The sequence below is a fragment of the Eumetopias jubatus genome, unplaced genomic scaffold (assembly GCF_037043125.1).
Source record: "Eumetopias jubatus isolate StellerSeaLion01/CBP00866 unplaced genomic scaffold, mEumJub1_p1.0 scaffold_1, whole genome shotgun sequence".
Classification (NCBI taxonomy): domain Eukaryota; kingdom Metazoa; phylum Chordata; class Mammalia; order Carnivora; family Otariidae; genus Eumetopias; species Eumetopias jubatus.
Window position 1 is genome coordinate 191,630,710 of NW_028274807.1, and position 27,556 is coordinate 191,658,265.

A 27,556-nucleotide genomic window follows, 5' to 3' on the forward strand; every position below is an offset into this window, starting at 1 on the left:
AAAACAGTATTCATCAGCTTTTAAGACGAATCCATGAAATCCCCTCAGAGTAAGATGTTTCCCAGACCTCTCCCTATTCTGTCTCTGGTTATACAAGACTTGTAAAACCCACATTTCTCTCAGTGAATAAGAAATGCACACCAGCACCAAATGCTAAGTATCATTAAGTATTGGATAGAAATTGCTGCGTATTGCTAAATTCCGAATATAAGATCTCATATATCCAGATTTGACTGGCTGGCTCATCTAACCTGGAGCTTTAGGATAGCAGGTAGCTCAGGGCTATAAATGAGAACTAGATGAGTAATTTCTTTAGATTTCTTAGATCTTTTTTTGATTTCTCAAATAATTATCCCCCCCAAATAAATACTTCAGTATATACAAGATTGTAGATAATTTCATTACAAGGGAGGTCTCTGAAGGGAACAAGCAGGTGATCTGATCGACCCACAGCAGCCTTTGTGTACAAACCATGTTTTAATTCATTTTCTGCTGCCTAGAATGCTGCTTCCATCAGACTGTGAGCTCTCTGATTCCCCAGGACCTGACACACAGGAGTTCAGTAAATGGTTACTGAATATGTAGAGAGATGATTAAGCTAACTGTTGGCCTCATGTCATGTATTTGTGTATAGGTTTATATGTATGTACACACATAATGTACTGAGAGGAAACACATTAATTAAATAAATGTGTGTAAAATTCTTCTTGTAAACAAAATTGTGCTTTTAAATGAAGGAGCTGAAACCATAGTCTATCTTCACTGAGGACATCCTCCTCGGTTGTAAAAATATCTGATTCAGTTAATGCTCAGTGCCTCGCTTCAAAAAACCTAGCATGCAAGTGGGAGGAAAACAAGACGTATCCTTATTTTGGCCAAGATTTTAATATTAGATAGATCTGGCCATTGTGAAAATTCACAAGATGGTATTTATTCTTCATTTGCTCTATATTTTTATATGTGTTATTTAATGTGAATTCATTGCCTTGACTCTTAAATAAAACACATCTTCTGGTGACAGTACTCAGCATGCATAGGTGTGCCTGGAGGTCCTTTCTCTAGTTTCAAGAGGAGAGGCAGGGATGGGAGGCCTGCCTGAGTCCACAAGAGGAAAGGAGAGGACACAACAGTACCTGAACGTACTCAGAGAGCAGGCCTGACTGAAAAGGGTGTTGTTCATCCACCAAAGGAGTTAGAGGCTTTCATAACAGGTAGATAGAGTCAGTCCTCGGGAGAAAAGGGTTATAATCAGAGCTGAGGAAAGCAACCAGAGTGCCAAGTGCAAAAGATAAGACAAGTATGAAAATGGTTGAACAAAGAGCAAGAACAGATTCCAGAGCATAGCAGCTGAGGTAAGAGCAGACCAGGGAGACGTTCAGAACTCTAGCCGGGGCTCACATGCTGTGAGTGTGCCTCAGCTAAACTCCCACTTCCTTAGATGTTTACTGCTTCCTGAGTTAGGAAGGCATGGAGTTTAAAGAAGTTGATCAAGGGTCAAGTCAATTAGTATTAAATATCACATATGAAAATGTAAGCATATAAGATACAGGTGCTAGACTATGCACCTGTGCTTATCAACAAGTCACCAAAAAATGCTCTGGAGAAAATGAAATTGTTAAACATATACAAAGTAAAATAAAAATAAATCAAACAAAAACAATGCCACCAGGATGGGAAAGTAGTATAACCTGAAGCAGCATTTCTCAAGGTGTGGTCTATGGACTTATGATCCCCAAAAATGTGACAGTTCTAGATGCATGCATGGGGGCTGTCCTCCTCTTGGGAGATTCACAGTGTGCTAAAAGTCTCAAAAGTCCTGCAAGAAAAAGTCCTGGTTGACTGTGTTTAGCCCAATATTTTCCATATTTTATAGTTAACCAAGAACCCTTTTTTTTTCAAAATACACTTTATAAATGCATACTTAGTAAAAGCCAAACAAACACATTGCTTTGATCAAAATTTCTTAATTGTATAAAATCTTCTGAGTCTTAAGTTAAAATAATATCACTTGTCAAGAGAACTGTGTAGTCATTTTTAAAAGATAAAATTAGATTCACCTTACACCAGAATAAACTCACACCATGTACTATAACTCAAGTACAGAGGCAATAAAAGAAAAGAGTAATATGTTTGATTACAGAAAACATTTTTTTAAACTTTTGCATGGCAAAAAAAAAAAAAACAGTGTAAGCAAAGACACATGACAAGGGGAAGGGAAAAGACAAAAAACCTGATAGAAGAAGGGGCAAAGACATGAATACACACAAAAAATAGAGATATAAAATGCATATATGCATATATCTACATATTACATAATGGCCTTATGCACATGAAAAGACAGTCGACTCCATTCATAATGCTCATGTTGAGAACAAATGCAAATCAGAACTACTTTAAGATACCAGCTTTTATCTCTCAGATTGGAAAGCATTAAAAACTTGACAACATACTCTTATGACATGGCTGTAGAGAAACCAGCACTGACCCGCATGGCTGGTGGGAATGCAGATGGCACCGCCCTTGAGGGAATTTGTCAGTATCTAAAACCAAGTGTCTATTTACCTTTTGTCCCAGAAATTCCACTTCTAGGAATTTACCTTAAAGATATATCTCCAAGTATACAAAAATCAGTAGCTCAAAGTTATTCACTGCAGCATTAATTGCAGTAATTGCAAAATATTGAAAACACGCTCAAACATGAGAGAGTGGGGAAATACATGATAGCATAGCCACACATGGAGTACTATGTAGCCATGAAAAAGAATGAAATGCTCTCAAAAAAAAAAAAAAAAAGGAATGAAATGCTCTCTATGAACTGGGGGGGTGAATGGTTTCCAGGTTATATTTTAAGTTGAAAGATGAAAGTGCAAGAGTCATTATAATATGCTACCTTTTGCATTAGACACGTATCTGCTTACTTTTTGTGAAAAGAAACATAGGAGATACCAGAATGAAATTGATTTCCTACAGAGGGGCTGGTAGGGATGGCATGGAAGTGATAAGGGGCTGGAAACAGACTGGGAGACATGAGGGAAATGTGACTCTTACCTGAATATGACTCTTTGTGTTTTTTGACTTTTGAACTGTTAACATTTTACATACTCAACAACAAAAATAATAAAAATCAATAGTTAATGGAGAAAAAAACAGAAGTGGATGACTCCAACTACATTTTAAACAAATAATACAACCACACTGAAGAGGAAGGAGAGGAACTAACCCGAGTAAATTTAGACCATACTATTTTACTGTTTTATACTCTTTTAACAAAGGAATAAAAAGAATCATGAACAGAACTCTAGAGAGTAGGTTTGGGGTTTTCTATTGGTTGTTTGGTTTGGTTTTGTTTGCTTAACAGTTCTGAAACTACTTTTGACACGTTCTATAGTTCAGAAAATAAGTAAATTTATTAAGGATAATGGGAGCCAGGTTCCTTACTGTCAAAAGGAGTTACAAATATGGAAAGAGGAGAGATGAGAATGAATCTATGGTATTGTATTAGTATTGAAGAAATGAGCCCACAGTTTTAAACCAGGGATCATCAAACATTTTTCTGTAAAGGGCCAAATAACAAATACTGAATTCTGTCATTGTAGCACAAAAACAGCCATAGACAATACATAACGAGTGAAAATGACTTTATTCCATAAAATTTATTTACAGACACTGACATTTGAATTTTATATAATTATCATATGTCATGAAACATTATTATTTTAATTTTTTCACCCACCTTTAAAAATGTAAAAATCATTCTCGATTTGCAGGCTGTGCAAACACAGGCATTGAGCCAGACTTTGCCCACAGGCCATAGTTTGCCAATCCCATTTAGAGAAATGATGATAGCTAGATAGATGATAGATAGATAGATAGATGATAGATAGCAAATGTGATAAAGTGTTTAAGTTGGGGAGTCTGGATGAAGGATATGTAGGAGTTCTTTGTACTCTTCTTGCAAAGAAGAAGTACTCTTTGTACTTTTCTTACAGAAAAGCTATAAATCTGAAATTATTTTAAACAACCAAAAAAATCACAAAAGGAAGAACTCTGCACTTTTCATAGCTACTACAGAGAAGGAAAAACATTAATCAATCAAGTCATTGGCCTAAGAAGTGAATATCTTACCTTTTATGACAGTCACACAACCCCCATGTCCATGGACCGTGAGTAGGAGCTCCTCCTGCCGGTGTTTAGAGTTTCTGATTTGTCACAGAGGATGTCATCATATGATAACATTATTATTTCTGTTGCTGGTGTTCCTCATTGCTCTTCAGCACTCTTGCAGAGTAATGAGGTCGCCAGGGCTGGTAATTTGTATGTGACCTTGTAATTTTCTATAATGTGGGGATTTGGGTCTACAGTAATGAAATGGACTAAATGAAAGGTGCTTATCAGAAAATGCCCCATTAGGGGCGCCTGGGTGGCTCAGTTGGTTAAGCGACTGCCTTCGGCTCAGGTCATGATCCTGGAGTCCCGGGATCGAGTCCCGCATCGGGCTCCCTGCTCAGCAGGGAGTCTGCTTCTCCCTCTGACCCTCTTCCCTCTCGTGCTCTCTCTCTCTCTCATTCTCTCTCTCTCAAATAAATAAATAAAATCTTTAAAAAAAAAAAAAAAGAAAATGCCCCATTAGCTTGGAAGTCTGCGACAATTCCTTTCTGATGTCCTTAATGTGTTGTTATGAAATTCAATTATACAGCACATTCACCTTGCTTATTTCACTAGCCATAGTGATAGCTAAGGTGAGGAGTAACTGAAAGTGTCTTAAAATATCACAAATAAGAATTAGGTAATTTTTACATTGAGATACTTTTTTTTTTGCAGGAAGAGTGAACAACTTTCATGGAAAACCTCTGCTATAGAGACTTGTAACCATTCTTCCCTCCTTGACTGGTTTAATTCCAACAAAATCCAATTCCTGTGGTCTTGGTTTATCACTGTAGGGAAAGAGACACTATGATTTTCACCAATAATGAAGACGATGGTAGTCATAGCTGAAATCTATTGAATGCTACTCTGTACCCAGATCCATGCCAAATGTTTTTCACCCTTTGTGTGTGTGTGTGTGTGTGTGTGTGTGTGTGTGTGTGTGTCATTTAGTCCCAACAACAAAACTCTGAGGTACTGTCATTATCTCCTCTTTATTGAAGAGGCTTATGATGTAAGCAGTGTGGCCAAGCTTTTGCATGGGGAAACATGGCGCCAGGACTGACAGGGCAAACCAGTGCTCTTACTTCCTGCTGGGACTGGCTCCCACTGTAGATAAAGACAGAAATACAGAAATTTAGAAAGAAGTTGTTTAGTCATGAGAACGTGCCCCTGTTGAGAATAATAAGGTAAACGAACAGATGCTAATATCAATGCAAGAAAGAGAGTTCACGTTAGAAGAGCCTTCACTCTCCCTTCCTGCTCCCTTCCCCTGAAGAAGCTCACAAGTTGAGAGACAAGAAAGGCTTGAAGTAGCACATACAGTGACTCATGCCCTCTGGATGTCACCCTCTTGCATCACATCCATGCAGGCACCTCCTAGAGGGACTGGGAAGACCAGAAAAGAATGGAGGAGGAAGAGAGTAAAGAACTTGGAAAATGAGCTTGGCAGTTGGAGGCAGAGAACAGGGAACGTAGGAGTAGTTTTGCCCCCGTTCTTAATAGGAGAACTGAAGGAATGGGTCACTCAGGGGCCCTGCTCCCCTCACTCTACCTTCTTTTGCCCTCCGATGCTCTAAAGATCTGAGTGAGTGCCTGCTGACCCTGCCATTGTGGCTGGTCCCTGACCACTCCAAGACCAGCTTCTGTTTTGGATCATATCTGTAATGTTGTCATGGAGGTGACATGCAACTTTGCTATGCTTCCTTACCCAAAGATCATAAGAAGCTTTGTCTCTGCTGCACTTCTTCTGAGTTACTGAAATAATTTTCTTATAGGAGAGGTGCTGTGTACACTTTAAGAGCCACAATAAGAAACTTTCAAGAGGAATAGTCATCTTTAATCTAGTTGATGTATTAGTTCAGTGATTGACATTATATTAATCCATTTATAGAACTGAATATTAACTTCTGCACATTCTGTCCTTCTGAAATATGAAGGAGGGGGAAAAAATGTTTCTTTGTGGAAGCCCCAGGAAATGAAAAATGCAAGGGAAAGGTAAAATTTATATATGAAATTGCAGACCTGTTGTTTATTTACTTTCTTCTTGTCTTTTTAGGGACTGGTTAAATATGTTGAGCCCACCGATTGTTCCTCCCAGTCAACAGCCAACAGACCAGCATCTGGATTCTTCTGGAAGCTTGAGTGCTCAAGGTGGGACTATGGAAAATGTTATGCATAAAAAAATAAAAATCATTAACTACAAATAGAGAAAATCAGTCACTTTGAGATGCCACTGTTTTTATTAAATGCTAATCATTTAGGCTCACACCCCCAAAATGAGATACCCTGTGCCTCATTTTATAGGATGATAAGTCCTTTGGTATCAAACTGATCTTCATCTGGATTCCGGCTCTACCAATTCCTGCTGTGTGGCCTTTAGGACTTTTGGTTACCGCATTTGTAAAGTAAGACTGATAATAGATAGTGTCCACCTGAAAGTTTTTCATGAAGATTCAATAAGGTATACTGTGCACAAAGCACTTACTAGCTGTTCATATTATTATAAAGCAGACCTGATGCTCCTAGATCACTGGATACATGTTTTCATTCATACAAGGATACTTGTCTTTAAAGATAAGGCTGGTACAGAGTTACAGCAAGTAGTGTTAGTGATGGAGGAATGGGAAGGAAGCGGGAATGAAAATCTGCCTGCCTCCCTTTGTTGGCGAGAGTCATAGAAATGAACCATCAGGTTTTGGTTATGAGCAGGGAACGTGACTGTCAGGAGTGCATAGAGGAGGAAGGGAAAAGAAGCCTTTGGTAGAAACGGAGGGATTGGGATGGGAAGGCAGAGGAGAGTCTAAAGTGCATAACTGGAGTGACAAATAACCTCAGAGTGAGACTCCCTGAGACGGCTTTTTGAGTTGGGATTCTGAAGAAGGAAGCATGCTATCTGAAGGTAAAAAATAATAATAATATAGGAACTGAAGCCAATATAAATTGCTCCAACAAAGGTGCCAGGTTCCCCCCCCCCAACTGCCCCAGAGAGAAAGTGGAGCATCCCATTTTTCTTCAGGTATGGAAAATTCAGAGTGAAAGCTCATACATCTGAGTTGTACATTTTTGCTGCCCAAGGGATGGAGATGTCTCCGTGATTTACTGTCTGAAATAGATTATGCCCCTCAAATTGGGAATCTTTTTAGAGGTGTACATTTATAATTACTTAGGACAGAAAAATAGAATCTTGGCTGTCAGGAGGAGACCTTGCTGTGAGAGAACAAATAATATGTTATGTTAAGTGTCTTAAATAAACCACAGGAATAGAGAGCGTGGTCCTTGAGCAAAGGCACCCAAGATATATATTAGTGAGAATTAGCTGAAAAAGGATGGCTTCAAGTCACCATTGCCAAGTGAGGTTTTGACAGCAGGAGCTCAGTTATGTTGAAGGTAAACAGAACTTCCATCGAGGGCAAATTAACAAATTAAATTCAGAAGATTGTAGAAATGTTCTGGCCGATATTAACCAGATCTGGCGCCCTTCCTGCCTGTCAGCCTCGGTTTCTATCAGCCGTCCCTTTCCCCTTTTCTGATCTGCTCGAGTGGTTTGTAGCTAATTAATATTATCAAAAATTAGTGTTTCCTATTTGGTGACTCTTTACATGTCATTGGCTTAGTTTTAGATAACATATCAATATGCCAAGGTAGTGTTCTTATAAATTGTTGGTCAAGGAAAAATGATGGGTTCAAGTATCCAGTTTATATCACCAAAAGCAAGAGGGAGACGTGGTTGCGGGCAGTCTGGGCCTCTTCCTGGGCTTCTGTCCCACAATACCAGGAATTTAGGGAGATATGCTGGACACCGTGCTAAGTTCTAACATTAGCTGTCACGGCAACACCACAAGGAAGGTACTGTTTGTGTTCGTGTGTAATTGTTGTTCTTTACAGCTGAGAAAACTGAGGTACGAAGTTCTTGAATGCCTTGCCCAGGGTCACACCACCAGTCCTCAGCAGAGCTGGGATGGGAATCCAAACAGCCCGGCCCCAGAGCCCAACCACTGTTGTTATACTTTTTTGATTTTGAACCAAGTACCTAAATTACCTACTCCAAAAATAATATATATAAAATCAGGATTTGAAATTTTATTTTTCTCTTGAGAGTTCCTGATCTACAGAAAAAAAAAAAAAAACGAATTGAAACATCTCAAGGGCTAAGTACTTAAGTTCTTTAAGCGGGGGGGGGAAGAGCAGACCTCTCGTCCCCTGTTTCAGCACTGGACCTGCCTCCCCTGCCCACCCATGCTTGTCAGGAATGACAAGTGGCAGCATTTTCTCCATGGGAGTGAGGGGCTTGGGGGCAAAGTTGCTGTGCTGACCAAATCTGAGGGAGCGAGGGCCTGACTGAGAGACAGGATTCCTGGATTGCTGAGCTGCCAGGCCTGGGTATTTGCTTGTCACCTACCTTCTCAAAGGCCTTTCTAGACAAGCTTATCTAAGTAGGTCCATCTCCCTTCGCCTTGTACATTTTTTTCGTGCCCTTTTCACAGTTTGTCATTCGTGATTTGTTGTTTAATGTCTTCTTTCCTACGTAGCCTGTGAGTTTTTAAAAGCAGAAACTTTATCAGTGTGCTCACTCCTGGATCCCAAGTACCCCATGCAATTTCTAAAGATTATTAGCTACTCTCTAAATTTTTGTTAGAGGGAAGACAGGAAGGGAGAAAGGGGAAAAAGGGGGAGAGAAATGTTCTTCAAAAGGCCATTTTTTTATACCATCTTTGAAAAAAAATGAGTAATTCATTGAAGTCTTACTTTCAGTTTTCCCCCGTTCCAGTATTTTAGTATATTAGGTATATTTCTAAAACTTGACAATGAGAGTATTGAACCTAGACCCTCGCATTTTAGCAACTAAAACAGTGATCAGTCACCTTGGGCAGTGGCTCTTAAACTATATTTATAAGCAGTGAAAACTTTTCTTTCAAATGAATTTCATATGAAATTCCAACATATAAAAGAGATAAAAGCAGAACTGCTCTGGCTAAAGGGGAAGTTAGGGTCTCAGAACCCTGCCTTGGGGCTCTGATGAACCAGCTAAGAACAGTGATGCAGTCCAACACCCTCAACTTGACCTTGCTTAACGTCAAATGCCCAATCAGAGCCCCAGCTGGCAGTAGGACCCAGGCTTCCTCCCTATCAGTGCCTTTCTGCAGAACCTGTGAAGGTGGTTTTGAAGGCTGGTTCACAGGGAAGGAGGGCCTCCCATCTTTAGACTTCTAGGATAAAAATGATCATAGCTAATATTTATTTCACCTTCCTGTGACCCACACCTGCAAGTACCCTTTACTTCTCATGATAGCCTCCTGAGGTATAGACACTGCTGTTCCCCACCTTTCCCACATGGACACCACCTTTCCCACATTAGAGCCGGGAAGTAACGTGCTGAACCCCCACAGCTCCAGCTGAGGTGGAGAGGCCGAGATGCATCTGCAGATTTAGAGGCATAACTGCAGTTGCACAGCAGGGAAAGATGGCCTGACCAATGCCTAGTTCTAGAAAACTTGCCCCAGGCCATACGAAAGTAAGTGCATGTGTTAACCTCTATAACAAAAGAGTGGGTTATTTTATCAGCAAAATGATTTTATTGAGGAATAGCAGAGGAATGGCAATTTGGGACATGCAAGCTGCAGCAAAGCATAGGCAAGCCTGGAGAACAAAGGAGAGGAGCGTTACTTTGTAGAGAAAAAGGAGGGCGTTGGGAAAAGCTGCTTTGAAGGAAAGTCTATTAGAGTCTAAAAGTCTAAAGCAAGAGTTCCAGGTGGCAATGTTTCTCATTGGCTAGGCAATTGCTTGTCAGGGAGAAAATCTTCCTTCCTTCTGCGGGAGCAGTAAAGTGAACTTCTTCCTGCCCAGGAGCATGGCGTAGGCTGCCACAGAAAGCTTGAAGTCCCTTCGGGGCTTCCCAACTCCATTTCAAATGAGGGTCTCCCTCTATTCATTTTCACACATGCCTTAGACTTGGCCTTTGAGTCTCTGCCTTATTCAGTACGAGTTTGTGCCACAGCCACAGTTTCTGCTCAGACAGAATGCCGCAAGGGCATGAATGCCCCCTTAAAGTAAACAGCCTGTCTTCCTGCAGAGCCGGGCAGCTGGCAGGAACAGCACTGCACTCTGGGCTCCTTGGCTAGAGGGAGAGATGGGCAGCTGTGTGCAGTTCCTCCCGGGCCACAGCGCACTCGCTGAATGTCAGTTACCAGGGGCATGGGAGCCCTTAACACTTAGCAAAAATGTGTTTTCCTGTAGTGCATGTGAAATGGGAAAATGGGAAGTTATGATTTCAGAACTTACTCAAGAGAACTACCAAGCTGACCTTTGAAAATAAAGCAGACTTTGCTTGAAGAATAGTTGTCAATTTGTTTTTGACATTTGTTCCTTTATAGATATGACCCTTCAATTATTCATGCTTCCCAGCTCCAAAATGGAGCTCTCAGGACTGCAAAACCTCTCCTGAAGTTTACATAGATTTTGAGTAAGAAAGACATTCAGAAGTGCTTTTAGAGTTGCCAGAACCTCATAAAAATAACATTCTTGTACCTTTTTTATGGCAAAGCCACAAAGGATATTCCTTTATGAACACTGGTTAATCTCCCACGAGACACAAATAGGCAACAGATGCTGATTTTAAAGGTGTAATATCCAAATTACTAGTCAAGAATTTAGAAGAACCTCATGGTTCCTTGAAGCTAACCAGAGAAAGGGGAATCTGGCCGTCTGCTCGGGGTCCAACAGAGGAGTCCTTCCAGAGTTATTCGACATTCACCTGATACTCTGAGTCTAAAAGCAATCTTCTAAAATCTGTTTTATTAGTTAGCTTACAGACATTATGCTTCACTGAAAAACCATGGTATCCCCAAGTGCTTGACTTGGCACCTAGGACACAGTACACGCTTCATAAATATTTAATGAGTAATTGCGTGAATCATCTGCTCATGGAAAACAGAAGGATGATTTGGTCTACTCTTTGGATCTTCTTTGGATCTTCAAGATTTATTTAAGGTGCCAAGAGACCTTCTCCCAGAAAGAAACAATACTGGCAATGTAAAAGTAATAATAGAAGCTAGCATGGGGGGGGGGCGGAGCAAGATGGCGGAGGAGTAGGAAACCTAGATTTTGTCTGGTCTCAGGAATTCAGCTGAATAGGGATCAAACCATTCTGAACACCTACGAACTCAACAGGAGATCAAAGAGGAGAGTAGCAACAACTCTCTGAACAGAGAAGCGACCACTTACTGGAAGGTAGGACGTGCGGAGAAGTGAATCCGAGGCGATATTCGGGAGGATAGACGGCGGGGGAGGGGGCCTCTGTCGGCCGCTTCTGGCAAGTGCTAGAGCCGCGGAGCACAAAATCGGACCTTTTAGAAGTCGGCTCTGCTGAGGGACGTCGCTCCAGTGGCTAAGCGGGGGTGGAACCCTCGTGGGACAGTGGGGTCTCAGGACCCTTGGGGTCACAGAAAGACCAGGGGAGCCTGAGTGCGCCAGAGCTCCCAGGTATCAGAGTGGGGAAGCCGGCTGCAGAGACGGAGCCAAGGCGCGGGCTCTCAGCTCGGGGTGGCCATAAACTGTGATCCGCGGCCCAGTCAGGCCACTGCTCCTCCAGCAGGGACCCAAAAAGCGGCAGAGCCGGGGAGACTCCCCTTCCTTCCCGGGGAGGAGCGGCGCAGGAGCGCACCACAGGGATCTGCTGGGTTTGGAGACTCCACACGGGGTCGGGTGCCAGAGATACAAATGCTCGGTCACAGGCCGGGTGAGCACGGAGTGCGGCCGGAGACCGGGGACAAGGGAGTGACTGCTTTTCTCTGGGGGCGCACTGAGGAGCGGGGCCCCGAGTTCTCAGCTCCTCCGGGTGGAGATTGGGAGGCCACCATTTTTGCCCTGGTCCTCCAAGGCTGTACGGAGAGCTTGCAAGGAACAAAAGCTCCTGAGATCAAACCCGAGCAGCTTGCTTAGCCCGGACCAACAAGGGCGGGGCAATTCAGCCTCCGGCAAAGACATTTGGAAACCACAGCAACAGGCCCCTCCCCCAGAAGATCAGCACGAACAGCCAGCAAGCCAAGACCAAGTTTACCGATCAAGGAGAACGGGAGAACTCCAGCGCTAGGAGAATACTGCACATAGAATTCATGGCTTTTTTTTACCATGATTCATTAGTTCATCAAAGTTAATTTTTGTTAACTGTTTTTTTTCTTTTTCTTTTTCCCTTTTTCAACCAACATCTTATCAATCTCTTCTTAAAAAAAAAACAAACATTTTTTATTTTTCATTTTTAGAGTCATATTTTATCCCTTCATAGTAGTTACCCTTATTTTTGGCATATATATATAAGTTGTTCTCTCTTTAAAATTTTGAGATACAGTTTCTTCTAACAGATAAAAATATACCCTAAATCACTAGTGTATGGTTCTGTTCTAGTCTCCTGCCTGATCACATTCTCTCCCTTTTTTCTTTTTTTTTTTTAAATCTTCTTTCTTTTTTCAAACAACTTCTTATCTTATCAAGTCCTTTTATAAAATCTTTTATAATTTTCATCTTTACAGTCATCTTCTATCCCTTCATTGTATCAACCCTTATTTTGTACATATATGTCTTTCTTCCTTTAAATTTTAGGAGGCACTTTTTTCTAACAGACCAAAATGCGCCCAAAATCTAGTGTGTGGCACTGATCTATGCACTAGCCTGATCATATTTGATCACATTCTGCATTTTTTGTGTTGTTCTGTTTTTGTTTTTATCTTTTTTTTTTCTCTTTCTTTTTTCTTTCTTTCCCTTTCTTTTCCCCTGGTTTCAGGTCTTTTCTGATTTGCATAGAGTATATTTGCTGGGGACGTTGTAAACCTGTTAGCATTTTGTTCTCTCATTCATCTATTCTCCTCTGGACAAAATGACAAGACGAAAAAAATCACCTCAGCAAAAAGAACAAGAGGTAGTACCGTCAGCCAGGGACCTACTCAATACGGACATTAGTACGATGTCAGACCTAGAGTTCAGAATCATGACTTTAAAGATACTAGCTGGGCTTGAAAAAAGCGTGGAAGTTATTAGAGAAACCCTTTCTGGAGAAATAAAAGAACTAAAATCTAACCAAGTCGAAATCAAAAAGGCTATTGATGAGGTGCAATCAAAAATGGGGGCACTAACTGCTAGGATAAATGAGGCAGAAGAGAGAATCAGTGATATAGAAGACCAAATGATGGAAAGTAAAGAGGCTGAGAAAAAGAGGGAGAAACAACTACAGGATAACGAGAGCAGAATTCGAGAGATAAGTGATTCGATAAGACGAAACAACATTAGAATAATTGGGATCCCAGAAGAAGAAGAAAGAGAGAGAGGGGCAGAAGGTATATTGGAGCAAATAATAGCAGAGAACTTCCCTAATGTGAGGAAGGAAACAGGCATCAAAATCCAGGAGGCACAGAGAACCCCTCTCAAAATCAATAAAAATAGGTCAACACCCCGACATCTAATAGTAAAACTTACGAGTCTCAGAGACAAAGAGAAAATCCTGAAAGCAGCTCGGGAGAAGAGATATGTAACCTACAATGGTAAAAATATTAGATTGGCAACAGACCTATCCACAGAGACCTGGCAGGCCAGAAAGGACTGGCAAGATATCTTCAGAGCACTAAACGAGAAAAATATGCAGACAAGAATACTATATCCAGCTAGGCTGTCATTGAAAATAGAAGGAGAGATAAAAAGCTTCCAGGACAAACAAAAACTAAAGGAATTTACAAACATGAAACCAGCCCTCCAAGAAATATTGAAAGGGGTCCTCTAAGCAAAGAGAGAGCCTAAAAGCAGCATAGATCAGAAAGGAACACAGACAACATACAGTAACAGTCACCTTACAGGCAATACAATGGCACTAAATTCATACCTTTCAATAGTTACCCTGAATGTAAATGGGCTCAATGCCCCAATCAAAAGACACAGGCTATCAGATTGGATTAAAAAACAAGACCCATCCATATGCTGTCTGCAAGAAACTCATTTTAGACCCAAAGACACCCCCAGATTGAAAGTGAGGGGGTGGAAAACCATTTACCATGCTAATGGACACCAAAAGAAAGCTGGGGTGGCAATCCTTATATCAGACAAACTAGATTTTAAAACAAAGACTGTAATAAGAGATGAGGAAGGACACTATATCCTACTTAAAGGGTCTATCCAACAAGAAGATCTAACAATTGTAAATATCTATGCCCCGAACATGGGAGCAGCCAATTATATAAGGCAATTAATAACAAAAGCAAAGAAACACATTGACAACAATACAATAATAGTGGGGGACTTTAACACCCCCCTGACTGAAATGGACAGATCATCTAAGCAAAAGATCAACAAGGAAATAAAGACTTTAAATGACACACTGGACCAAATGGACTTCACAGACATATTCAGAACATTCCATCCCAAAGCAACGGAATACACATTCTTCTCTAGTGCCCATGGAACATTCTCCAGAATTGATCACATTCTAGGTCACAAATCAGGTCTCAATCGGTACCAAAAGATTGGGATCATTCCCTGCATATTTTCAGACCACAGTGCTTTGAAACTAGAACTCAATCACAAGAGGAAAGTCAGAAAGAACTCAAATCCATGGATGCTAAAGAGCATCCTACTAAAGAATGAATGGGTCAACCAGGAAATTAAAGAAGAATTAAAAAAATTCATGGAAACCAATGAAAATGAAAACACAACTGTCCAAAATCTTTGGGATACAGCAAAGGCAGTCCTGAGAGGAAAGTATATAGCAATACAAGCCTTTCTCAAGAAACAAGAAAGGTCTCAAATACACAATCTAACCCTACACCTAAAGAAGCTGGAGAAAGAACAGCAAATAAAGCCTAAACCCAGCAGGAGAAGAGAAATAATAAGGATCAGAGCAGAAATCAATGAAATAGAAACCAAAAGAACAGTAGAACAGATCAACGAAACTAGGAGCTGGTTCTTTGAAAGAATTAACAAGATTGATAAACCCCTGGCCAGACTGATCAAAAAGAAAAGAGAAATGACCCAAATCAACAAAATCATGAATGAAAGAGGAGAGATCACAACCAACACCAAAGAAATACAAACAATTATAAGAACATATTATGAGCAACTCTATGCCAGCAAATTAGATAACCTGGAAGAAATGGGTGCATTCCTAGAGATGTATCAACTACCAAAACTGAACCAGGAAGAAATAGAAAACCTGAACAGACCTATAACCACTAAGGAAATTGAAGCAGTCATCAAAAATCTCCCAAGAAACAAAAGCCCAGGGCCAGATGGCTTCCCAGGGGAATTCTATCAGACATTTAAAGAAGAATTAATACCTATTCTCCTGAAACTGTTCCAAAAAATAGAAATGGAAGGAAAACTTCCAAATTCATTTTATGAGGCCACCATTACCTTGATCCCAAAACCAGACAAAGATCCCATCAAAAAGGAGAATTACAGACCAATATCCTTGATGAACATGGATGCAAAAATTCTCACCAAAATACTAGCCAATAGGATCCAACAGTACATTAAAAGGATTATTCGCCATGACCAAGTGGGATTTATCCCTGGGCTGCAAGGCTGGTTCAACATCCGCAAATCAATCAACGTGATACAATACATTAACGAAAGAACAAGAATCATATGATCCTCTCAATAGATGCAGAAAAAGCATTTGACAAAGTACAGCATCCTTTCTTGATCAAAACTCTTCAGAGTATAGGGATAGAGGGTACATACCTCAATATCATAAAAGCCATCTACGAAAAACCTACAGCGAATATCATTCTCAATGGGGAAAAGCTGAGAGCTTTTCCCCTAAGGTCAAGAACGCGGCAGGGATGTCCACTCTCACCGCTGCTATTCAACATAGTATTAGAAGTCCTAGCCACAGCAATCAGACAACAAAAAGAAATCAAAGGCATCCAGATCGGCAAAGAGGAAGTCAAACTCTCACTCTTTGCAGATGATATGATACTTTATGTGGAAAACCCAAAAGACTCCACCCCAAAACTGCTAGAACTCATACAGGAATTCAGTCAAGTAGCAGGCTATAAAATCAAGGCACAGAAATCAGTGGCATTCCTATACACCAACAACAAGACAGAAGAGAGACAAATCAAGGAGTCAATCCCATTCACAATTGCACCCAAAAGCATAAGATACCTAGGAATAAATTTAACCAAAGAGGCAAAGGATCTGTACTCAGAAAACTATAAAATACTCAGGAAAGAAATTGAAGAAGACACAAAGAAATGGAAAAACGTTCCATGCTCATGGATTGGAAGAACCAACATTGTGAAGATGTCAATGCTACCTAGAGCAATCTACACATTCAATGCAATCCCCATCAAAATACCATCCACTTTTTTCAAAGAAATGGAACAAATAATCCTAAAATTTGTATGGAACCAGAAGAGACCCCAAATAGCCAGAGGAATATTGAAAAAGAAAAGCAAAGCTGGCGGCATCACAATTCCGGACTTCCAGCTCTATTACAAAGCTGTCATCATCAAGACAGTATGGTACGGGCACAAAAACAGACACATAGATCAATGGAACAGAATCGAGAGCCCAGAAATGGACCCTCAACTCTATGGTCAACTTATCTTTGACAAAGCAGGAAAGAATGTCCAGTGGAAAAAAGACAGTCTCTTCAACAAATGGTGTTGGGAAAATTGGACAGCCACATGCAGAAGAATGAAACTGGACCATTTCCTTACACCACACACAAAAATAGACTCCAAATGGTTGAAAGACCTAAACGTGAGACAGGAGTCCATCCAAATCCTAAAGGAGAACACAGGTAGCAACCTCTTCGACCTCAGCCGCAGCAACTTCTTCCTAGAAACATCACCAAAGGCACAGGAAGCCAGGGCAAAAATGAACTATTGGGATTTCATCAAGATAAAAAGCTTTTGCACAGCAAAAGAAACAGTCCACAAAACCAAAAGACAACCGACAGAATGGGAGAAAATATTTGCAAATGACATATCAGATAAAGGGCTAGTATCCAAAATCTATAAAGAACTTATCAAACTCAACACCCAAAGAACAAAGAATCCAATCAAGAAATGGGCAGAAGACATGAACAGACATTTTTCCAAAGAAGACATCCAAATGGCCAACAGGCATATGAAAAAGTGCTCAACATTGCTCGGCATCAGGGAAATCCAAATGAAAACCTCAATGAGATACCACCTCACACCCGTCAGAATGGCTAAAATTAACAAGTCAGGGAACGACAGATGTTGGCGGGGATGTGGAGAAAGGGGAACTCTCCTACACTGTTGGTGGGAATGCAAGCTGGTGCAACCCCTCTGGAAAACAGTATGGAGGTTTCTCAAACAGTTGAAATTAGAGCTACCATTTGATCCAGCAATTGCACTACTGGGTATTTACCCCAAAGATACAAATGTAGGGACCCGAGGGGGTACGTGCACCCCAATGTTTATAGCAGCAATGTCCACAATAGCCAAACTGTGGAAAGAGCCAAGATGTCCATCGACAGATGAATGGATAAGGAAGAAGTGGTATATATACACGATGGAATATTATGCAGCCATCAAAAGGAATGAGATCTTGCCATTTGCAACGACGTGGATGGAACTGGAGGGTGTTATGCTGAGTGAAATAAGTCAATCAGAGAAAGACATGTATCATATGACCTCACTGATATGAGGAATTCTTAATCTCAGGAACAAACTGAGGGTTGCTGGAGTGGTCGGGGGTGGGAGGGATGGGGTGGCTGTGTGATGGACATTGGGGAAGATATGTGCTACGGTGAGCGCTGTGAATTGTGTAAGACTGTTGAATCACAGATCTGTACTTCTGAAACAAATAACGCAACATATGTTAAGAAAAAAGAAAAAGAAGAAGATAGCAGGAGAGGAAGAATGAAGGGGAGTAAGTCAGAGGGGGAGACGAACCAGGAGAGATGATGGACTCTGAAAAACAAACTGAGGTTTCTGGAGGGGAGGAGGGTGGGGGGATGGGTCAGCCTGGTGATGGGTATTGAGGAGGGCACGTTCTGCATGGAGCACTGGGTGTTATGAACAAACAATGAATCATGGAACAGTACACCAAAACAAATTATGTAATATATGGTGATTAACATAACAATAAAAAAATTAAAAAAAAAAAAAGAAGCTAGCATCGGCCATGTGCCCCCCACAATGTCAAATTTTGCTGTGTGACCTCACGATGACTTCTCCGGATACTCCCAGGTGCGAGGCTGTGTTATGGTCCCCCCCACACACAGGTGGAATTAAGGTCACCGCCTGCATCACAGACCCATTGAGCGTGGAGCAGGACTCTGACCCTGGCCTGTCGGACCTAGCGATCTACGCCCTTAACCCCCATGCTTCTATAGGACCACAGAATTCCCATTGAGGTTAATAAGAACCATACGACTGAAGCGTCCACTGCAATTTTTTAAATTTAGGAAGTTCTCTTTCTTGAAGCTTTCTGGATAAAATACTACTCCCTTTAGTACTCTCCTTCAACCCATAGCATCCCCACCTCCATGCTCAGCTCATATGATTCTTTAGTACTCATGACATTCTTGAATCCAGAGTCCCCACCCCTTCCCCTGTTAGGCACGTAGTTGCCTTTTGCTCTCAGATTAACCTTGGGGAAGGGAGAGATTTTCTCTTATGCAGCTATCAGAGTCTGAGGGGTGTCTTCTCCGCACAAAAGTGGTTGGGAGGTGGGGGGCTGGTGATAACGCTTTCACTAAAGAGATGCCCTCCTACTAGGAGTACTAGAAGTGAGCCCGGAAGTAGAGAAGTAAACACGTTGCCAGTGCCTGAGGCTCTCTCTCTGACTCCAGAACCATTCCTGCCTACTTATTCCCCAGATGCACCCCAGCAAGGTTCTTAGTTCAGGGTGTGATTTCAACGTCCCTTGCTGGAATTGGGATGCATTTTCCCCTAGCTACGATGTTGCCACCTTGCCTGAAATCAGGCCATTGAGACACTACGGGGTTTCAGAGCTCAGTAGTCTGGTTAAGGACTTGCCTGGGTGTGTAACAAAATGCATTCAGAGTCATAAACTGCACATTTCCAAGTGCACAATTGTTTCGTAGGTTTGTTTCCCAGTTTTACTGAGATAAAATTAAAATGTAACATTGTGTAAGTTTAAGATGTAACACTGTGTAAGTGTAACTGATGATTTGATATACACGCACACATTTGAATCACTGCACATTTGTAAGTAGAGACCACCTGGAAAGAATGAAATTGCACTAATTCCCAGTTAATCTTCCAAATCCTTCAACATGTTGTCTTCAGTGGCATTTTCCAAGTAAAATATAGCCACTGGTTTTTGCAAAAGGGTTGATGTACTTATTTCCCAAATGAAACCTGAACTATAATCATGGCATGTCATTTGCCTTCCGAGAAACAATGCGGTTTTCTAATAGAAGAAAGTATCTTTTTCATCCTTTTTATCCCGTGCTTGGTCATTTATCTTTCTTCCATCCCAGGACACATACTTGCTGAAAACCAAAATTCAGCAGTTCACAGTAGACTTCCTCAGGTTTTAGTGCAAGTTAATTTTGCCCTACTGTGAGAGGCCTTGGTGGAAGTTTGCAAGTGCCTGGTGCTCAGCGGAATCTTATCTAAAATGTCATCTTTATTGATCCTGAGGCTGACTGTTTGGAATGGTGATCCCTCACCATTGAATTGTTTAAACAATAGTGTATTAGTATGCACATAAAAATACAGTCAATCAGTTCTCAAGATCTATAAAAGAGAAAACGCATTAACTTTTTAAAAAAAATTCTGCATGGCAGCGTCAGAAAATCGAAAATCAAGTGCAGCGTCTTGATTCAGAGATTTTACATCTGATAAAGTGGTGCCACATTATTTGTTTTCAAGCTTGAGGACTTAGCCTCCGCATATAGGTTTTCTATTATCTATGGTTAAAATGCAATAAATATAGATAATTAAGCATTTATATTAATGGACTTTCAAAAGGTGAACTGAAGGAATTGTTTGCCTGAACTGATCTAACAGAGGGAAGGGCAGCTAATATTGCTGCATTCAGTCCGGCTCTGTTGGTTTTTCTTCTATTATTGCTGTTAACCAATTTCAGAGTGGATGAAGCTGGAAGTTTGTAAATAGATTATTATCTGAAAGGCAATTTTATTTCACTGGAAATGACTTTATTATGTGGAGAAGAGTAAAAATGTAATTTGGACCCCTGTCCAGATGCTCTTAGTCTGGTAGCAGAGAATGGTTTTATTTGTTAATTTGTCCTTTTAGAGTTTCTGTAGCCAGTCTTTAAATAGAGCAATTTAGCATTTTGGGGAAAAACTAACTCTGTACCATCCAAGAATATAATTGAAAATTACCCCATACCCTTGCACAATAATTACCTTTCAAAACATTTCCCATTGCTTGACATCATAGTGGTAATTGCTTAATGATATTATAATTTCATTATGTAGGGATTACAATGGCTTAAAATGATGTAAATTGGAGGCTTTGAAAATTAACTTATAATGAAAACAAAACCTTTTATGCAAGTTTAAAGCACTTATTTCAACGTAAAATTATACATAATGTCACCCAATTTTTATACGAGTGTCACTGTTGGTTGAGTTTTAAAATTCATCCATTTAAAGCTTTAGTACTAAAAACCACAAAACCTGCTTTAGTCCCGTGGTTATAATGCATGAGGTTCCAGTCTTATAGTGATATGTATTGGAACGAATGCATTTATATAGCAGTTACTGCTTCAGTTTGTATGCATTATGTAGCAAAACCCCTACTAATGAATTGGCTCCACCTCGATCCCTTTGCAGTTGGGTGATAAAGACCCATGGCCCATTACAACTGTTATTTTCATCTAGAAAGTTTCCTGACTGGTTGTAAATGTACTGAGTTTCCTAACTTAATAGCACCGGCTTAAATTTTTATCTTTTTGGAAAGTACCAGCACCAAGTGCGCTAAGCAGTTATACGGCATGTAACTTACATGCCAGAGGTCAGAATTTCCCCCACTGTGTGGCTGGAGTAAAAATGAAGCATCGGACAGCAGACCCCCGAGATAGGTTGACTTGTAATCATTTACCTCGGTGATACATGATTTTAACATTACACCTGATGGAAAAATTCATTTTGCTTCTTGAAAAATATGTGATTTTTGGTTTAAGAACTCTTTCTACTTAAAGATGAATTCATGATAATGTCCTTTATGAAACTAGTTGGGGGCTTTGTATTTCATTCAAATCCACTATTTTTTTTTTCTCTTGGTAGTGAAAAATCAAACAGGTATAGTTTTGGGATGGGGAATAAGGTATAAGTGGACATAGCCCTTTTGTGTCTAACTCGGGTATCTTCCATTTTTCATGATGACAATTATATCAACAACATTTATTGAGTATTCACTGTGTGTGTGGAGTCTTACTAAGTATCTTACTTAGTTCTCATAGGTACTATCACAGGTAGTATTACTATCCTCCCATGAGAAGACTAAGGCTCAGAGTGCTGAATTTTCCCAATGTCCCACAGCTATACAAAGTGGTAGAATGGGATTTGGACCCAGGTCTCTCTGACTCCACTGCCTCAGTGTCATGCTGCCCATCTCTATGAAGCCTTATCTTAGGACTCTAAGCTTTATCAGTGTTTCTGTTCTGAGTGACTAAGCAATTTAGAGCCTGTAGTTCATGATTTATTTCAAGATTGTCATTATCCTTAATAGTAACAGTAACGATCATTTGTTGACCACTGCTATGTGCACTGTGCTATGCATATTATCCAGGGTCCAGTTTCATCTTCCACAAAACCCTATGAAACAGGCATTGTTATTCTCATTTGGTAAATAAGGAAATGAGGGTCCAGTGAGGCAAAATAACCCATAACTGCCTGAAGGTCGTTTGGGTAGGCAGCGGCCAAGCTCCCCTCTGTCCCGTCTGCCAGATCCTAGGGCCCAGGGCTCTCTTGGCCACTCTGCAGTTGCCTCTCCCATCCCCCCTCATTAATCTTTACTAGCTGCTTTTGTTTTGTGTGTGAATGTCACATCCACACCTAGACATGGTACAGATTTAATAGACATCTTCACACAGCAGGTACACATAAGTTACTTATTGGTTCTGTTCTCTGAAGAAGCCTAAATAAGAAAGGGATGATGGATTGAATATGTGAAGGTAAAGGACATGCACACCCTCCCTTTGAGGTGCAAAAGTGCCCTAAAAGGGGGTCATCTTCCATGAGAAACAGTCACTTGAAAAGCATTCCCAACCTCTCCTACTTAAAGGAAGAAGGTGGGGGCAGGACCCTGGGGACCACTCTTGAGGTAACAATAGAAAGTAAAGGAAAGGCAGCCTGCTTTCTCTGATTTCCTGTTCTTAATTAGAAACTGTGCAGGGTGCTCAGGTCAGCTACCACCATTAACGTGGCCATTAGCAAAGCCCTGTCATACTTCAAGGACATAAGCCACTGCAGCCAAGAGTCACAGAAACTCATCAAAGGCACCGCAGGGATCATTGGATCTGGTCCTGCCCTGTGCACAATAAAATCTCACACAAGTGATTGCCCCAGTCCCTGCTTCACCCTCCCCAGGGTCCACCTCCCATTTCCTGGTCCGCTCTACTGTTTAGAAAATTCTTCCTGGTGCTGAGCCAAAATCTGGCTCCTCATAACTTTCCTTCGTTGATCCTCTTGATTCCTCCTGGAACCCCACAGAATCTTCTTGACTTCTCTCTCATTTATCACCTTTGATGTACTTAAGGCCAGAAGGGCTGCTATAACCTCAAGCTTTGTCTTTTCTGGAGCTAATAAGCCTGGATTTTGCCTCTGCCCTCCCACATGGACTCTCTCATCTTTGTGATTTTTGAAGTATGAGAAATGAAATTTCTTTTGTTTCCAAACCTGAGTTTTTCAAATGTAGGACACCTGTAAAGTGTACATTTTTTATCCTCTTCCATGTTTAAATTCGCATAATATAATAGCTCCCAACTGAACGTGTTCCACCACCTTCTTAAACGAAAGCAGGGCGCCAATACAGTAGAAAGAACGCAGAACTGAGAGTCTGGAAACCCAGGTTCCTCCCTGACTGTGCCTCTGACTCAGCAGAGTGACCTCAGGTGAGCCAGTTAACAGACCCTGCTTCCCTCGTCTGTCAAATGGGCACCCATAATCCCTGTTGATTTCACAGGAGGGTCAAGCGAGCTACTGCACGCGAAGTGCTTTCTAAACCACCCAGGGCTCCGCCAGTTGAGATGTTAGCCAGCAAGGCAGAGGCACCTAGTCCTCCAGTTAGTTCCACTTTTTAAGGACTGCTAGTGCTGTGTGCTGCCTGTAAGAGAGTCAGCTGCTCTTGTGTTTTGCCCAAGTCACTGCACACTCCTTGAGAACAGCGCCTGTTTTGTCGACCATCTCATCCCCAGCACCCCACTCAGTGCCTGGTGCAGGGGCGATCATGTTATGTGTCTTTGGATGGTCAGAGGCATGGCTGTGGTAGCATCTCAGCCCCCGACTTTACCATCTTGGCCCCGCCCCCTGGGACTTAACTCGGGCTTGTCACTGTCCTGTGACAAGGACAGCTCGGTCTGGTTTTGGCTGGAAAAATGGAGTCCCACCACCTTCCCGTACTCTAGGCAGTGACACTTATAACCATAGACTTTGCTTTCACAGTCATGTATTCACCCTTTCCAGAAACATTCAGTATTGACTGAGCCTCTGTTACGTGTCAGCCCTGCCCCAAGCCCACACCTAAGCCTTTCTCAAAGCAACCCTGGTGAGCTCACAGCCCCAGACACTGGGTTTTCTCTGGTTCTTAGTAGCCTGTGCTAAGGAAGAGAGAGGAGTGTTCTCCCAATCACCCCTCCTCCCTGAGCCTGCTCTGATCCTCTCCAGCTCAGGGAGGTCTTACCCTCCTAGCTTCTGGACTCCCTATCACATGGTTTTCGGAAGTACTCACAAGTATTCACAAGTCACTCACTTGCTGGTGACGGCATCAAGTGCACAAGTACTTAGCATAGCACTGGGCACGTATAAGGTGCTCAGGAAAGATCTTACGAAAACAGGTTTTTTTTTTTCAGTCCATGCCATGGGTTGGAAACCAACCAAACCTGCTAATAACTTAGGCAGCAGAAGTTCCTCCAAACCATCTGAACAGTTGTCACAAGAGACAAACATGAAGCCACATCCATGTTACTAGCAAATGGAAACAGACCTTCCTACCACTAATAAAATTACCCATCACCTGACAGTTTTTTGTATGTGTTCTATGCTTTGTGTGTCTTGTGTTCCTAAACAGCATTACCATTTTAATTCGGGTTTACTTGGTAGCACTTTTAGGGTGCATTCATACAGCTCTGGCCCACAGCCAAGTCTGGAACTGTCGCCCCCAAGTCTTGAATCCCTCTTGTATCCTTGATCCCGTGAGTCCATTGGCCCTGTCCCTTTCTTCTCTCCCTCCCTGCCTGGCCTCCACACTCAGCTTTTCTCGTCCTTCAGAGTGAAGCCGGCCCTGTCTTATGCTGTGTGCACAGAGTCTGCACGTCTGCCGTGCTCCTCCATTCTGGCCTTGACATTCCGCCCGCACAAGGAGCATCTCCCAGGAGGGTTAGAGGTGCCTGTCTCCTTGCCCTTCTGCCCTGGCGGTCAGCAGTTCTGGGCCAGCAGGCGGCTAACGTGTCTGTGGTTCTCCTCCCGGCAGGTGAAGAAGACCCGAGTGTGGAAGAGGGCGAGGAGGTGCTGACTCTGCTGTATGACCCGTGTCTGAACTGCTACTTTGATCCCCAGACGGGGAAATACTACGAGCTGGTGTGAGGCCTCCCTCCGGCGCCTAGAATGGCCGCACCCAGGGGGAGCAGGCGAGCCGAGCTGACCGTGGTGTTGGCCCCACAGTGCGTGTATCAGGCAGGCCCGCAGTATCCAGAGTAAACGAGAGAAATGGAGTTGTTTTGTAAATAACGTTTGATGTTAAGGATACCTACCTTCTCTTTGTAGATGCATGTGATTTTTTTGGCAGTGAAGGAATTAATACAGAGACAAGATTTTAGGACTTTGAATTGGTTTCTTCTTGTAGTTCTCATCCTACATATCATTTTTTATTGCCTATAATCTTACAGAAGCAAATTAAGAGTTATTAATTCAAATGTTTTGCAGTGTTAATCTGTAAATGATGGCTTGATACACAGAAAATGTATTCTTGTTTCAAAGATACCTGGGTACTTTTTATTTTATTACCTATTTGTATTAGAAATAAAGTATGATGGTCAAAAGAATACCTTTTAAACTGCCTCCTTTTATTTGCCTTGCTTGCATTCCTTACCAGAATATTCCAAGATAATATTTACCCTTCCTTAGACTCTTAGAAAAGGAAACACTGTGAACTGGTCAGACTTTACGATCCCCTTTTTTTTAGCATTTGCCCCACTGTTCCATTTCATAAAGGTTCATCCAGAGTTTGCCAAAGATCAAAACATTGTAAATCACTTACACTGCTTAGCACTGTGCTGTGCTTTTTTGGTTTTGGGTTTTGCTTTTTTTTTTTTTTTACCAATTATCTCTGAATTCTAATAATATGATCCAAATCTAGCTCCATGGATCCAGATTTAAGAAGTCACCCATTTGAACACCCCACATACCTCACCATTTCTGTGACTAGGCCTGGAGAAACAGAGGAGGCTCACTATAATTCTGCTTGTTGAATCACAAGGAAAAAATCATGCACTTCCTGAGTTTGAGGAGACAGCCTTGAATTGTGTGCCAAGTATATTAATATTGAGCTCAAGGAAGTACTTATATTAGCTGGAATATTTTGTTATTTAATAAAGATTTTTTAATAAAGAAGAGTACCATTGGAAATGAAAAATTACTGGTGTACAATTGGATTTAATGGCAGTACTATAATTTCATTTAATGTTGCTTGATAGAGGAAATAAGAGCTCTTTTTCAGGAAGAGATTTGGGCTCCTGTTCAAAGGATCATACATTATTTAGAACCATGTTTCTGTTTGATAAGCTTTTAATCCTATTGTTCATGAAGTATACCTTTGTTAGGAATTTTTCCCCAAGATGTTCATACTTACAAAATGCAAATAAATAACTGAGGTTTTCAGAAAGCATACAGAATGATAAAATAGTTGGGCTATCCTGGCTATGACCTTGAAGATTGGAGTAGGACCTGGAGAGCCTTGAACTTGCTTTAGTCAGTCTCGGGGCCATCCACATAAATAGGAGAGTCAACTAAAGGTCTCTTCTAGTTAAGATGTGGTTATAAATATCAAAAACACCATAAGCTAAAAATACTTAAGGATACAAGAGTGCCTCATGAGCCCCAAAACAGAATGCTACAAACCTCCATGTGAATTTGAGCTAGGACCTAGAACACTGTGCTGGGATTCTTAAATCGCAAGCAGCAGACACCCTTGATCTCAGAACTGAAAGACTTGTTGAACAATTTGACCCCGGGAGGCACAGGAATACAGACAGCTCCACGGTTCCTATAGCAGAAACTAACAGTTTCTCCCAACAATGGTCACCAAAATGATGGTGCCCCCTTTTTCTGCCTTGAGTCTCTGCTCAAGGAGCAAAGGCTGATAGGCTTGATTTGTCAGTTATCCCCAGGACCACATGGAATGGGAGCGAGATAGTCCCTGAAGAATAAGGCACTGTTAACAAAATGGGGAGGGATGCCAACCAAGCAAAAACAACGGATGTCTACTTTTGGAATCTTAGAAGCATTGTCTCTGCCACTCAACTCTGATTTGTTTGCAAAACGAATTGTCTCTCCCCATAATTCTCAGCTACTTGGTCCACCTGCCAGAACATTCAGCCATTCCACAGCCCATACATCCAACCACAAAGAAATATAAATTCTGAATTTCAATTCAAAAATCCCAGATGTATATTCTGGTTGGCCACTTTGGTCCAGTGACCACCAGAACCCTCTGGTGTGGTTGGGAAAGGAAGACAATTAAGGAGTTTCTCATGAACCAAGTAGACACCAAAAGGCATCTACCACAAGCTCTTACCCACTTTTTACATTTTATTTGTCTTTTTTTTTTTTTAAGGAGTAGCTTCATTTCTGTTGAGACTATTTCCTTTTTTTTTTTTTAAGATTTATTTATTTGAGAGAGAGAGAGTACGTGCATGAGCAGGGAGGGGCAGAGGGAGAGGGAAAGGAAGAGAATCTCAAGCAGACTCCCTGCTGCGCATGGAGCCTGATGTGGGGCTCGATCCCACAGCCCTGAGATCATGACCTGAGCCAAAATCAAGAGTCAGGTGCTTAACCTACTGAGCACCCAGGTGCCCCTATGTTGAGGCAATTTCTACAGAAGTGTTGAAAAATAAAAACAGATGTGTTTCACACTGCTAATTTTAAACCAAAATTGTATAGCAGGTTAACTTGGAAATTCATTGGGCGATACTGCTTCACTGGTCATCAAATTTTGCTGCATATTAGAATCTCCTGAGA

At 41.4% G+C, this 27,556-nt stretch overlaps 1 protein-coding gene across 4 annotated transcripts in view; it reads left to right on the forward strand.

Moving 5' to 3' along the window:
• Positions 1 to 24,904, forward strand: part of CFAP20DC (CFAP20 domain containing) — a 266,263-nt gene extending 241,359 nt beyond the window's left edge. For all 4 annotated transcript variants that reach the window (XM_088021961.1, XM_088021957.1, XM_028110418.1 and 1 more), the window contains 2 exons: positions 6,203 to 6,297; positions 24,792 to 24,904. In XM_088021961.1, coding sequence (XP_087878087.1) covers positions 6,203 to 6,297; positions 24,792 to 24,904 — 208 coding nt within the window. The remainder of the gene's footprint in view (positions 1 to 6,202; positions 6,298 to 24,791) is intronic.
• Positions 24,905 to 27,556: the final 2,652 nt, after the last annotated feature.